The sequence below is a fragment of the Lycium barbarum genome, chromosome 12 (genome assembly GCF_019175385.1).
Source record: "Lycium barbarum isolate Lr01 chromosome 12, ASM1917538v2, whole genome shotgun sequence".
Classification (NCBI taxonomy): Eukaryota; Viridiplantae; Streptophyta; class Magnoliopsida; order Solanales; family Solanaceae; genus Lycium; species Lycium barbarum.
This window is the reverse complement of record NC_083348.1, coordinates 91,585,925-91,601,561: the sequence shown is the minus strand read 5'-3', so window position 1 is coordinate 91,601,561 and position 15,637 is coordinate 91,585,925. Positions and strand designations below refer to the sequence as shown.

General features: G+C 32.8%; 1 protein-coding gene and 1 pseudogene across 1 annotated transcript; one reads left to right on the top strand and one right to left on the bottom strand.

Annotated features, from left to right (window-relative positions):
* The first annotated feature begins 7,570 nt into the window (after positions 1-7,570).
* Positions 7,571-12,329, top strand: LOC132624858 (NAC domain-containing protein 37-like). Its single transcript, XM_060339599.1, has 4 exons — positions 7,571-7,711; positions 9,217-9,396; positions 9,799-10,070; positions 11,329-12,329. The coding sequence occupies exons 2-4, from the start codon at positions 9,234-9,236 to the stop codon at positions 11,935-11,937; spliced, it is 1,044 nt and encodes a 347-aa protein (XP_060195582.1). The 5' UTR covers positions 7,571-7,711; positions 9,217-9,233; the 3' UTR covers positions 11,938-12,329.
* On the bottom strand, positions 12,187-12,283 carry LOC132625294 (U6 spliceosomal RNA; annotated as a pseudogene).
* Positions 12,330-15,637: the final 3,308 nt, after the last annotated feature.

The window sequence follows — 15,637 nt, the reverse complement described above, 5'->3', positions numbered from 1 at the left end:
TCATTTCACCTGCTGCCTCTTTCCCTTCACCTATTTTAATTTTGCAACTTTTTGGACTTTAAATAACTCCTATCAGACTTTTTTAACGAGTCTCAAAAGTAGAAATAATTTCGCTATAGAATTGAACGATAGTTTATTCATTTTGGAAAAAGGCCAAAAATATCTTTAACGTGTTAGAAATGATTCAAAGATTTCCTTCTTCTATATATTGGATCAAATTTGTCTTTCCTTCCACCTATTGGATAGAAATATCCTTAACGTATTAGAAATGAGTCAAAACTGTCCTCCTTCTACTTATTTGATCAAATTTGCCCATAACATCATTTTTAGATTTAAAATTGTCAACTTTAGTTAAACGAGTAACCTTTATTTATTGATCCACACGAAATTTTATTACAAATGAAAAAATGTAGAGGATTACTCAAAAACAAAAACTGCGAGTTGGGACTTGGGCATACATCGCAACTCAATGCTAATGTACGTATCGACAGAAACAAGAAACTGAAACAAACTATATCAAACAGAAAAAGAAACTGAAACAAACAACACCACCAACATCTCTAATCAGCCCCCTATGGTTAGAAATTAATCCTGCTCAATAGCTGATAGCTAGCTTGGCCTTCATGCTGCATCTACCAAAGATCTCTTCAATTACCTCTTTGACTATCTCCTCAGAATTTCTCTATTTTGCTTGGAACACTCTGCTATTCTTTTCCTGCCATATGCAATGAAGACATCATGCCATGGCCATTCTACTACACAAACCGGTTGAAAACGGGAGGCGAAAAATGATTTTGTCGCTTTGTTGCGTTATTTAAAATGAGTTTTGTCTTGGGTTGGGTTATGGATGGGTTAGATTTTTTTGGGTCAGGTGAGAATTTTATATAAGTCAATAAATAAAAGTTATGTGTTTAATTAAAATTTAATTAAATGTAATCAGGGGCGGATGTACCAAGAGCCCAGGGTGTTCACCCGAATACCTTGGATAAAAAATTACAATGTATATTTAGGGTAAATTTTATGTGTTTATGTACATATATCAACTTTTGAACACCCTAAACATATATTACAGTGAATATTTAGGTTCAATTATTTTTCCGAACACCCTGAGTAAAAATTCTAAATCCGCCACTGAATGTAATATAATTGTGTTGTTAAAAGAGGGGCAGTTTTAAGCCCAAAAATAACGCTAGGGGTACATTTAATCCAATAGAAGGAAAGAGGTTATTTTTTAGTCATTTCTAATACGTTAAAGACATCTTTAATCTAATGGGTGAAAGGAGGAACAAATTTGATCCAATAAACGGAAGAAGGGCATTTTTGAGTCATTTCTAATATGTTAAGAACATGTTTTACCCAATAGATTAAGTACATTTTTGAAGATGAAACTTAAGTGTTGAAAGCCAATACAATATCTTAAAAGAGGTGGTACAATAACAGTGAGCCTTTTTTATGGGATTTTGTATTATTCAAGCCTTGCTTCGCACACTATATTTGAAGTGGTTCGAAATGAGTAAACATGCATTCAACAAAATTTAAAAATATAGGTAGAAATTATATAGCATTATCAAAATATCGTTTCCTATGATATTTGTACTATTTTGACTCAATTCATTTCAACTCAAGCAATTTTAACCCGTCTATTTTACATCTCCGAATTTGCCATTGCGAGGACCAAATCCAATAAAAGTCACGAGAGGTGACATAATCATTCTTAACCTCGGAACTCTAGAGCGACACCTACTGCCGTCCTAATTAAGGGAATTTGGTAATTGTAAAAGTGCAGTTACTGATGTTTTAGCCAGAAATTCTACGTTATTGGAAGCCAGTTCATATGGGTTTTACCTTCTTCTGTACAAGTACCACAAAAAAGCAACAATATAATAACAACCGGAAAAAGGTTTTTTTATCTTTAGTTTACTACTAGTACTTTACTTGTTGACTTGTTCCTTTTTAATGGAAACTTTGGCCGACCATATATATAGATTGATGGATGCTTTCCATCCCCTTATCCTAACAGTAGCAATCTATTTACCTTTCTTAATCAAAGGTCACGCTCTGCTAAATAAAGACGATTTAGAATTTCAAATCGGGGAATATGAAACATTATGGTTATAATAAATGAAAACTTGTAAAAGTAAATATTATTTCAAATCAAGAACAATGGATCATACTCACTGTTGATATACTGCATCTGTCATTGTCACTAAACACTCAAATATTTCTTCTTGCGTTTCATTTGGTCTTAATCGCTCGAGTTTCCATCAAAATATTCCAAACCGCACCTTACATTTCTACTAAGGAAAACGAGTTTTGTCGAGAAATACCATCAAAGATTGTCCAATTTTCTTTTTTTATTTAAATTTTCATATTAGAGTGGGGTAGCAGCGTAGGGAGATTATTTCCTTGTGTATTCCACGAATTAGCTAGCAAATAGCTCGGCTATACTATCCTGCTTATACCAGAGTCAAAAAGCTAATAAGCCGAGTTAACTAATGGTGGTCCACCTTTTAAAAGAAAGCATAGAGTTACATATAGTCTCAACTAGTCCGCTTTTCCTTTCTAATTGAAAACCAAAAATCATGCATAATTTGGAGAATTTAGCTTACGTATTACAATGTAATATTTGTTTAGGTTATTTAACAGGAAATCACATATGACTAGTGTCCATATATATATATATATATAGACACGCACACACTAGTCTCACGAGACCCGTGCTAAGCTCGGGCCCAACTACAAATATAAAAAGTAATATTTTAATTAAAAAAATATAATTTATGTTGGTAATAATTAAACTTCAAATAATTATATTTTCAATATATAAAAACAAAAATTGCATTTCACTCCTTTTATATTTTAAGTTTCATTTTGATGAAATTATTGACTTCAAATTAAATAAGGAGCCATAATTTGAAATATATGAGTTTCGAATCCTAATTATTTAAGTTATTTAGTCCTAAAGTAATAATTTATACATATTTAATGAACTTTTAAGATAAATACAGAATTTGAATCAAAGTGCTACCGAATCCGATCAAATCGGTACCTGACACTCTAATTCCGCCCTACTTCAAACTCATTTTGTGTTTAAAAGATTAATTTTAGTTAATCAAACAAGAGATTTTAAAGATAACCCGATCTTGACTGATAATATTGTCTTCATTTTCAACATTCATCATTTAATAATTTTTAAAACTATCTGAAAGTCATTTTTATACTAATCTTGATAAACACATTTGAGCTCATTAGAGTATTATAAATATAAAGTAAAAGAAATGCCTACATATGAGTAAAAGAATTTTAAGAAATTCTCAAATTTCATAAGACAAATATAAAGTAAAAGAAATGCTTACATGTAAAAATCTATAATAAGCAACAAGTGAAAAAGAAGAAAACAAAGAGAACAAGAAGCAAGAATATCTAGCAAAAAAATGACTATTTTTTAGGTTAATAGATAAGATCAATAGAAGAAAGCAACAAGGAAAATATAGTGCAGCGGATGGGGTTGTTCCTTCCTTAATCAGGGGTCTCGGGTTCGAGCCTGGGTATGAAAAAATCCTTAGTAGGGAACACTTCCCCCGATTGGGCCCTATGCGACGCGAATCTGGATTAAACGAGCTCCAATGCGGGTACCAGATACTAGGGCTGTTCACAGTTTTGGTTAAAACCAAAACCAAACCGAAAATTTAACCAAACCGAATAAAATAACCGACATTTGGTTTGGTTTGGTTTGGTTTTAAATTTGAAAAACTGATAATATTTGGTTTGGTTATGGTTATAGTAAAAAATAACCGAATAAATAACCGAACCAAACCGATAATTATATACATAAAATTTATAATTATTTATATGTATAATATTAGCTTTTCATAAATAATTAAAGATATTTTATACCTTTTAATTATTAATTTAATTTTGGCCTACTTACTTTTAAGGCCCATGTCTTAAAAGAATATGTCCAACAATCCAAGCCCAACTCTAATAAGTCGTAAGCATAAGGGTTGTTTGTATTTTGAAACCTCTGTTTGACTTGTTCTTTTGAATCTAAACTGCGTTGCAAGTTTGGTCCACCTGATTTGCCAACAGCGTGTCTTTCCCTCAATATGCAGCAAAGTTCACCCTTGTGGGCCGTGAGGAAAAAAGAGCCTCATAAGAAATTTGAAGAACGTAGACAGAGAATATTTGAATTGTCACGGCTAGTCATAAACCGAAAAACCGAACCAAACCGACAATAACCAAACCGGTGGTTATTATTTTACTTGGTTTGGTTATGGTTTTAGACATTTAAAAACCGACTAAATTGGTTTGGTTATGGTTTTAACCAATAACCGACCCAAACCGAACCATGAACACCCCTACCAGATACCAAATAGAAAACAAGTAACTAAGGTAGAATGTTCAATAGCTTTTTAAAAAGTAAATCATAAGAACAAAAAATAAATTTGACTTTAAAAAATAAGATGAGGACCTAGAAGTAATTAATTGAAAAGTTTGACATTTTTTGAAAAGTTTGGTGAGGACTACAAAAGCCCTTTTATAGTCCCTTATATATATATACTATTTTTATGAGGCCCGGGCTAACTCCAGATAGAAAAAGTAATATTTAAATTAAAGAAATATAATTTATGTTGGTAATAATTAAACTTCAAATAAGTATGTTTTCAATAGATAAAAGCCAAACTTTCATTTCACTCCTTTAATATCTTAACTTTCATTTTGATGAAATTATTTACTTCAAATTAAATGTGAAACCATAATTTGAAATATATGAGTTTTGAATCCTAATTTTTTAATGTTAATTAGCTCTAAATTAATAATTTATACATAGTTAATGAACTTTTAAGACAAAAACAGAATTTGAACCAAAGTGCTACCGAATCCAATCAAATCAGTAGCTAACACTCTAATTCCACCCTACTTCAAACTCATTTTGCGTTTAAAAGATTAATTTTAGTTAACCAAACAGGAGATTTTAAAGATAACCCGATCTTAACTGATAATATTGTCTTCATTTTCAACATTCATCATTTAATAATTTTTAAAACTATCTGAAAGTCATTTTTTACTAATCTTGGTAAACACATATGAGCTCATTAGAGTATTATAAATATAAAGTAAAAGATATTCCTACATATGAGTAAAAGAATTTTCAGAAATTCTCAAATTTCATAAGACAAATATAAAGTAAAAGAAATGCTTACATGTAAAAATCTATAATAAGCAACAAATGAAAAGAAGAAAACAAAGAGCAACAAGAAGCAAGAATATCTAGTGAAGAAATGACTATTTTTTAGGTTAATAGATAAGATCAATATAAGAAAGCAATAGGAAAAATAAAGTGCAGCGGATGGGTTTGGTCCTCCCTTAACTAGGGGTCTCCGCTTCGAGCTTGGATATGAAAAAATCCTTGGTAGGGGCTTCTCCCGATTGGGCCCTATGCGACACGAATTTGGATTAAGCGAGCTCCAATGCGGATACCGGATACCGAATAAAAAATAGGTAAATAAGGCAGAATGTTCGACAGCTTTTAAAAAGTAGACCATAAGAACAAAAAATAAATTTGACTTTAAAAAATAAGATCAGGACCTAGAAGTAATTAATTGAAAAGTTTGACATTTTTTGAAAAAAATTTTGTGAGGACTACAAAAGCCCTTTTGTTGTCCCTTATATATAGTAGTAATATACATATACATATACCTATACATATACATATATACACCTAGATATATATGTATGTGTATATATATATATATATATATATATATATGTGTGTGTGTATGTATATATATATATGTATATATATGTGTGCATATATATATATATATATATATGTGTGTGTATATATGTGTGTATATATATATGTGTGTGTATATGTATATATAGAGGTCAAATGGATTCTCCAATTTTATTGAGTTTAACCTCTACGCACCGTTGGTTTTATAATTTTTTTGTAACATCATAAGATAAAAGTAATCTGTAACAATGATAATTGTCAGTATTAAACCTAATCTGGTAACCTAAAACGTAAATAACTGATTAAAATATATTAATATGTATAAATATTTTTTTTGTAAAATGTCAGTGCATACAATTTAATTCGTTTCTTCTTTATCTATTTTTGGAGTATGTAAAAGGAAGGTGAGGTGGAGAGTGGGCCGTGCGCAGTGGAAGCCAACCTTTCAGCATAGTTCTTCAAAAGTAAAGGCTGTTTCTGTGCATAAGATTTTTGGGAATATTATACATTATGATATCGTATTCCTTTGTTTATCTTCTACGGAAAGTAGTAGTACGCATTCTGACAAATCGGTGGTAGCCACTTTGATTTTCTCCAAAAGCCTACCTCTGCTTTGCCTTTTTTCCAATAGTTCCTTCCTCAAAATACTTGTCGATTTTAATCATTTGGTTAAGAAGGGCAGCTAAAATGCCCTTTGAAAGTAACACCAGCCCTTCACCAATTGAGCATGAAGCAGTTAAGTGAGCTAAACGCGGCTGCAAAATCATTGATCAAGTGACAGATATTGCAAAAATATTTCAATTTGATAAACATTTTAAGGTAATTGTGGTGAATATATAGGACAAAAGAAAAGTTCTAACCGGTTCTAATAGAAAGCTAATTGGCTGGCCGGTTGATTAATTGCATCTCCATCTCATGGGAGTGAGCGCTTTCACTGCTAAAAAAAACTTTATTTTTCTGCTCATGCCCTACTGAAAAATATTCAATGACTATTTTTCATTGAATGTCGGTGGAAAAAATTTAAATAGTTGTTTTTCACACAAAAAAAATAAAGAAAATTTCCCAGCGTTTCAATGAAACTTGTTTCCCACGATGCGTTTTCCCATTGAACTGGTTTGGTGGGAATGAGATGAGAAAATTATATTTTATAGCACAAATTTCCTACTGAATGTCGGTGAGAAAAACCTTTATTTCTAGTTAAAATTATATTTTATAGCATAAATTTTCTATTGAATGTCGGTGAAAAAAATCCATGTTCTAGCAGTGTTTTTATCTAATGACACTATGCTTCTAGAAATCAACAAAGGCTCCCGAAAGAGGGGGTTTCTCATTACCAATTTCGAGTCAATGTTTTTCTATGGTAATGTGTTGACGAGTACCCAATTATAATCTTTGATGAAAAAAGAGAAAATGAAATTTTTGAATGTATAATCTAAAATAAGTCATAGATATTTGTGTGATTATAAATCATATCATTAAGAGTAAAAATAAAAAAATTAAAATTAAAATTATTTTTAAATAAAAAAGTTATAATTAAAATTATTTTTAAATAAAAAAATATGACATTTTTTTTAACAGATTAAAAAGAAGTTACAACACATAATTGAGATCGAGGGAATTCAATTTTAAATTTCATTAGATAACATGTCTTTCAACGTATATGCTGAGGGAAATTACGGAGGGGTGGTTTTCTGGTGGAAACATGGCGATGACGTCAACAATGGGGACAACCTTCAACCCATGCGCAATTAAGCGGTCCACCCCCATCCCCCCTCTCTCCTTCTCCTTCTCTTTTAATAGTTCCATTTATTTCAATCCTAATGTCGAACTTCACTTCTCTCTCCAATATTCTTTCAGTTTTTCAATTCCTTTCTTTTTCGTCTTCTACATTTGTCTTCTTCTTCCAAGCTCACTCTCCATTTCCTTAAACCAATCATTAGCTAGCTTCCAGTGATCAAGCTAAGAGAACTGCAGGTATAATATAAGCGTTTACATCACTTAGATATGCATGTCATGCAAGCATATATATGGTTCACATATTATTCCAGTACTGAGGCAGTGAACCCCTTTTTTTTTGTTTGTTGGTTTAACGTGGTATTCGGACTAATTTGCTGACACTTCGACCATATTTCATGTAAACAGTCCCTTATCTTGCATCTCAATCCATGGTTTCCCATTTTGCATATATTTGCCTTGGCCGAGCTGTTGCAATAGACCTGAACTACGCACCATATTAAGGATTGCATTTGAGTTTGTTCTTCTGTGTGGGAGGTTTTCACGCATGCTCTTGTGTTGTGTGATTTTTGTGAAACCAAAGTAATAGATTCATTAATTTGTCACTCTAAAAAAACAGGCAAGTGGTTCAGATTAGTACATCTTTGGGATGATAACCATTTCGCTTCCTTCAAACGTTCGAAATTTCCCCACTCACACACTGCCTAGTGCCTTTTTGTTTCCTTTTCCCTTTCTTTACATGCTCTTTATGGCAGGCTTGACTATCCCACAAAACCCTGCTATTTCTTTTTTGCCTCCTACTTTTACTCCTTTCAAACCAAAGCGTGCATAATACTAGTATTGTTTAACGTCATCCATCCTCCACACACCCCGTTTCGTCCCTCAACCCTTCTTTAGGCTAAACCAGACAACAAATACTTTTTGGCTGTTTAACCACTCTTCCAATTTAAACTTTATTCCGAGTCAAGCACTTCCATAAATTGAAACGGAGGAAGTATATATGTTTTAGCTTTTTACGCTTTTCTCATACTGTTTTTTCTTGAACAAACAATTTAATTTTGACTTTCCACGACAAGTATTCTTTAATTTGTCATGTTGTCTTGGTAAATTGTTATTTTTCTTTTTATTTAATTAATCCTCTAATGAGGACCATTATGTGCGGTAACAGTGGATTGTTTTTATAATAATATAGAGGTGAAGAGCCCGTTCTTGATCCATCATTCAGTATAATTCAACTACACAAGACACCATCATTAGCTCAGATTTTTTTTACTTGTCCCGTTTCTTTCAATTCTAATCAGACGTGAAAATTACCGAAGAAAGGGCTGACTCTCCATCCCCCTCGACAGCACAGCCTCATCATTTTGTTTTCTTTTCTTTCCTTTTCATCTCTTCCTCTTTAACCCCACCATTAAATTAAAATCATATCACAGACGGGAAAAAAATACAAAAAAATAGTAGGTCTTACACTACTAACACGCGCTCATTTATATAAATAAAACTCTCTTGAGTGTTGCTTACCACCAAATGGTTGATGATTACATGTGAAAACTCCTGCCACCTTTCCATTTGTAGGGTTACATAATACACACTTAACTTCACCTTTTTTTAGCTTTTCATATAGCTACTATTTGTTTCGTGCCCCATGGGTTATTATTGACTATGATTTTGGAGTAAAGGAGGTGCAATTATATATATATTTATGTGTTGATGATCTTGTCTTCTTGGTGCTGAATTTTATGCAGAACTAAATTAATCAGTGATGGATACAAATGAATCATGCGTTCCACCTGGATTTCGATTTCATCCAACAGATGAAGAACTCGTTGGATACTATCTTAGAAAGAAAATCGCATCGCAAAAGATTGATCTTGATGTTATTAGAGACATTGATCTATACAGAATCGAGCCATGGGATCTTCAAGGTATGATCTTGTTTTCATGTCTAGGGTTTCTTACACAAGAAATCTTAATCAACACTGAAATGAAGAAAAGTTCTTATATTTTTCAACCATAAGGTCGCTTTTCACTAGAAGCTCAGGCTAGAGTTGATCGACCGATTCTTTGAGCTTAGGGGTCAATTACGGGAGAATAAAAAAAATATTGTCTCTTTTCATTCTCCTTCTATTTATAGTTCATTCATGTCCAATAAACTTCAAACAAAATGAGATTCAAGTATCAGAGTTGAGTGAACAGGCGACGGAAGGATGGTAGGAGAGTAAAGACAAGACAAAAGCAAGAGAATTGTATCTTACTCCAGTACATATTTTTCAATAATCCACTCCGTAATACTCAATTTTTTTATTTTTTATTTTTGTTATGAGCAGATAAATGCCGGATCGGATATGAAGAGCAGAACGAGTGGTATTTCTTCAGCCACAAGGATAAGAAGTATCCAACAGGTACCAGAACTAATAGGGCAACAATGGCAGGGTTTTGGAAGGCAACAGGAAGAGACAAGGCAGTGTACAATAAATCAAAGCTTATAGGCATGAGAAAAACACTTGTCTTCTATAAGGGTAGGGCACCTAATGGCCAGAAATCTGATTGGATCATGCATGAATATCGTCTCGAATCTGAAGAGAATGGTCCTCCACAGGCAAGTACTTTAATCTTTAATTCTATCCATTTGTGAGATTACACAAAATATGTTGTTGTTGTTGTTAAGTCTATCCAGTTTTCATCTTATGTATCTTTTCAAGGGCACCTGCTGGATCTCTAGAACTAGCAAATATAAACTAGATCTCTTCTTATATCACGAAAACTCTCTTTTCTGAAAGAGTTTAAATTACTTACACCGTCAGTACATGTAAAGTATTTTTACATCATCAGGTCACTTTTTATGTGTAGTATATAATCTGTCTTATTTTCAAGAACACAAATCACACATTTTAAGAAAGCTTATCTGTAGAAATCTTTTCATGGCTTGTTAATGTAACAGATTATTTATATTAACAGTGTACATAACTTATACTCTTTTGGAATACCTAAGAAAGTGGAAATTTTGAATAGCCTCGGTAGACAGAAAGCAAATTTTATAAAGGTATTCATTAAACAAGAACGAAACTTTTCTTCTAAACATTTCTAAGTCAAAAACAGCAAGAAAAATCCCTTGTTCATTACATGCACACTCTTTTATTTAGCAAATCTAACTATACATGTAGAATGAAGATCATTTCAAAAAACCTTCAAAGTCAAAAAGACATCACTTTTTGTAGCAAATGTGATCAAGTGTGCTTTCCTTATAAGTTCCTGTTATGTGGTCAATGAGCTTTCATTCATTCAGCCCTTAGAAATGAAATTTTCGAAGCATCTTATTACCTACAACCCCTTTGACTATCTTCTTATATCTTTCCGACACAATTCAGATATGCACTCCACTAAAAATAAAAGAAAAAAAGAAAGTGTTTCTATCCCAACAGTACATAAACTTTAGGAACTTTCTTATTACCAACCAAGTCAAAAAGTAAATCACAGTGAAGACAATTGGATGAATTACTGATTATCATTACCAACTATAATTAATTGAGTCTAACTGCTATACATGGAGTCGACTCACCTCAAAGTGGGATTAGTAAACTAGAAAATAAAAACAGGGTTACGTGCTACAATATATTAAAATACATTAATAGTATAAAAATTCTTTCTCTACAAATCCATTAAAAAAATAAAAAAATCTTTCATTAATCCTAGTTAAGTACGGATTAGCGATAGATCATGGATTATCAAAAAATCATATTAGCTACTATCTTTCTCTACGAGTTTCGTAGCTAAGTTCCTGCTTTTTCTAGTGAAGTTTACATTGTATAAAAGTTAAATCCTTATCACTAATATTTTACTTTATTGAACTGTTGCAGGAAGAAGGATGGGTAGTGTGTAGAGCATTTAAGAAGAAAATTACTGGGCAGACAAAGACCAACATGGTTGAAGGGTGGGAGTCAAATTATTTTTATGATGAGGCAACTACTGCAGTTAGCTCAGTTGTGGATCCTCTTGAATACATCACAAGGCAGACTCCTCCTTCAAATTTCAATATGCTACAAAATAATCTACTATGCAAGCAAGAGATGGAAGCAGCCGAAAATCATCTCAACTTTGCATATACAAATTCTGATTCACAATTTGTACAGCTTCCACAGCTAGAAAGCCCCTCTCTACCAATCCTAAAAAGGCCAATTAGCTCCATGTCACTCGTCTCCGATAACAATAATAACAACAACAATAATCATGAAGACGATGGCAGCAAAAATGTACCGGCTGATTGGAGGGCACTTGACAAATTTGTAGCTTCTCAATTGAGTCATGATAATCATCATGAAGAGACAACATATGAAGATCATAACAGCTGTTCAGATTTGGGAATGTTGTTATTGCTGAGTGATAGGGGAGAAGGGCCCAAGCTGAATGAGATCTTGAGTTCGAGCTCTAGGGATTGTGATATTGGCGTTTGCTTATTTGACAAATGAAGAAGAAAATGGTAAAAATCAATTTGAAACTATTATACATATATATAACATGTAAGTAAAAATTATTATTTGTGAAATTAATGAGTGAAGAGAATCCATCGCGGTGGAGTTGATTATGGAGATAATGCTTATAGAATCGCAAGGATGTTCAAGCATGAAGGAATCGATTTCATGAAGAAATTAGGAGTTGAGAATTAATACTAATAAAAAACTTTATACATGCATGTGATATGGGTGAATTTCGTATTTAACCATATTTTAACTTTTCGATTGATGTGTGTCATCCTTGCGCATGACCCATGCTACTATGTATTGTTCCAATTTTATTTGATGTCCCCGAAGGGACACCATATTTTGACTTGAGGCGGTAACATTTTACTTTACATTGCATATTGGTATTCTATTTCTTCCTCTTAGATCTCTTCAGCAGTTCAGCTATATAATTACCCATTCTATATCCATTTAAAATCGTTTAGCTAGCTTCATATACACAATCACGTAGAAGATAATTTAATTTGAATTGAAGGATGAAGCTAATCTAAGAAAAAACGAAACACATTTCGAAATCTTAGTCTAAAAGAAGAGCTGAAAGTAACAAAAAGCAACGTGAAATGAATTGAAATTTATATTATCATGTCACATAAATATAATTATAAGTGGAACTACTAACCAATGAGCTTAATTTCTATATAAATGTAGTACCCACACCATTAGGCTAAAATAACGTAACTTATAACACGTTGCCTTTTCTAGTCAGCCTGACTTGGTAATTTGGAAAAATAAATTCTGAAAATAACGCATGAAATCTACTTCAAATGCAAGGATATGAAACGAGAAATTCTCATTGGCCTGTTTTTCTTTTGCAGAGTTTCACTTTGACAATCCACAAAAAATACAAAGTTACAACTTATCCAACAAAAGGGACATAACAAGAGAACATTCTCATTTTTCTCTTTCACCAAATGGTACATTAATTATCATTACAACTTAAGTAATTAAGTGGTCTTGACATGTAGTGTCTCTTACATCTTTCTAATTTTGCAAACTCAAGTTAATTATCGTCGTCTTCGTCGATCGAGTCGTTTATGTCTATAGCATCTAATTTATTGTCGTTTATGTCTATAGCATCTAATTTATAATAAATCCAACAAGAATTAGAGTGCATAACGTTCTTCTTCTTCTTTTTTCTTCTAATTTGACAGGTAGGTGTATGACAATGGTAGGACAGAAAATTGACCAATTGGGACAGGTTTTCTAATGGTTTAAAGGGAATATTAGATTGATCATGAAAAAAAGAAAGCTTAAGAAAATGGCATGTAATAGAAAATAGCAAGGCAAAGAAGAAGAAATATGCTATAGTGGGCCAATGTGTTGGCTAGCATGCGCTGTGTGCACCATCACCATGGCTTCTATTTTTGCATGCTTTGTCTCATTTCAAACTCTTAAAAAAGCAGGCATTTGGACAATAGTTGATTGAAAATGAAAAAAGTAATATTGTAAGCCAAATTGAAAAGGAGTATTGGAAAGTCCGAATTGTAATTGAACATAAATTTCACTTTAAAAATTTGAGTATGAAAAATACTATTTCACTTGAAATAGTTCCTTTTTAATATTTTATTAGTAGTCAAATACTGATGGTCAAATTAATATTTGAATTACTGAATTTTAGTATTTAGTACTACAAACAAAACAATATGACCCTGCTTGTTTCTTCTGTTGTCGTCCTAGTGCCGTACAGATGCCAAGTCTTTGCTACCAATCAGTCTTCGTATCACGGAAACTGCCAAAGGTTACTAACCTTGTCATTTCGACGTGCTTCTGATGTTTGTAACCTTAGAGACATGTTGACAAAAAGTATAACCGACAATAAAGCTTAGAATATATTTTTGTGTGTCAAAATCTAACCAATTAAGCTCATGTCCTGAAGTTCTTTCTTCTACTTTCTGTTTCCTCTTTTTAGTTTTAGTGGTGGAGAATGCATTCTACTTGAAGATGTTTACGATCACATTGGATTTGATTTTCATCTTTCTTTTCTAATCTTCTGCTGAATGTCGCAAAATAATTAGAAATGTGTGGTATGCTTTTCAAGTTTCTCGAATCGCTAAACTGAAATCGCTAATATGCCAGTTAGCTTCTATAAATATCAAATACTAAATGATACTCCCTCCCGTCCAAAATAATTGAGGTTTTAGCCTATAAAAGTTAATCCAAAGTAATTAATGTTTCACAAAACCAAGAAAGTATTTATTTTTATTTTTCAAATTTGCCCTTGATACATTCTCATATCCCTACAACAATTCTGTCAATTTAAAAAGAAAAGAAAATCATAATTACGGGTATGTTAGTCAAAAGCCTTCTTTAACTTTTAGGAGTTAGTGAACACCTTAATCCATGTGCCCAAACTTAAAACCTCAATTATTTTTACCGAAGAAATAAAAAAGAAACAATAAATACGCCTGAATCCTTAACAAGTTAGAATCGGCTATATGAATTCTCTCCAATCATGTCTACGGCCATAACAAGTTTAAATCGATAATATGAATTCTCACCAATCATGTCTTTCCATTCAAGTACCAGATGGTAGCAAGGAACAAATGGTTCACCTTTCTTTTTTCTTTTTTTTTTCATTTTTGTCTTTCATTTGCCCACACTTCGAGTTACGTTTACTAGTTGTATTTTTCTTTTTCAGTTTATCACTCTTTGAGAGAGAAATAGACGGGTCGGGGGGGGGGGGGGGGGGGGATTGGAGGCCAGAAACAGTAACATATGATAATGCCTCCTTCAACGGGGTACAAAAAGGTATCACGCCACAGGCTAAACTGGAGAGGTCCATTTTATCATACTGTACTCATGCTCCATTAATTAATGAAAGGGAAACATGACAACTTTTCTTTTTACCTAGAAAACCGAACTGCAATCATGAGTTACCCTAATAGTATATGATTACCCAAATAACTTTAGTATTATCCTAAACTACTCTTACATATGTTAGAACAACAACTGGGGGAAAAGCATGCCTCTTCCCCAAGTTATATCTGCATATATGCTGCTAATTACTCGAGGCATATCACATCAGACATGTACCAGTATTTTTTATCATTAATTATTTAGTAATCTCTCATATTTTATGAGCATAATAATTCCACCATCTTCCACGCCGTCCTCACTTCTAGATAGTTTTCTTGCATCTCCAAAACCGTCACATAAATGGTTTATTAACAATAGAGAATGTGTTTAACACGTATTCAGGTTGCCACACATTGTGTGGCCAAAAGATCACCTTCAGTCCTGCAAACAATAACGATCACTCATGGTGACATAGTTAGGCAATAAAGCAAGCGATTTTTTTTTTTTTGGTTCAACACATTCTTCTACCCGTAAGCATTTGGCGGATATAATTTCGCAACTTAGTGAGGACTTATCATGTGTAAAATGTATAACCAATAATAGTCATTTTGCAATATCCAAATCCTGAAACCGAGTTCACATTCTCGGTTGAGTATGCCAAATGCCAAAGTACCACTGCCACCAGGGCTTACATCCTACTACTGCCTATTAGCTGCATGCATTATATATACCTACTGCTTCAATCGATGGAAAGACCGAAGCACGTCTCCTTATAGCTTTGACTGCCAGAGGTTGGGAAGAATGGAGGTGACTGGGCCCATCACAAAATGAGCAAGTTAGAGACTTGTCAAAG

Excerpts from the sequence above, each read along its gene's own strand:
- LOC132624858 (XM_060339599.1), top strand. The coding sequence starts at position 9,234 with ATGGATACAAATGAATCATGCGTTCCACCTGGATTTCGATTTCATCCA. Across the intron at positions 9,397-9,798 it reads CGAGCCATGGGATCTTCAAG|ATAAATGCCGGATCGGATAT; the intron begins GTATGATCTTGT and ends TGTTATGAGCAG. Across the intron at positions 10,071-11,328 it reads AAGAGAATGGTCCTCCACAG|GAAGAAGGATGGGTAGTGTG; the intron begins GCAAGTACTTTA and ends GAACTGTTGCAG.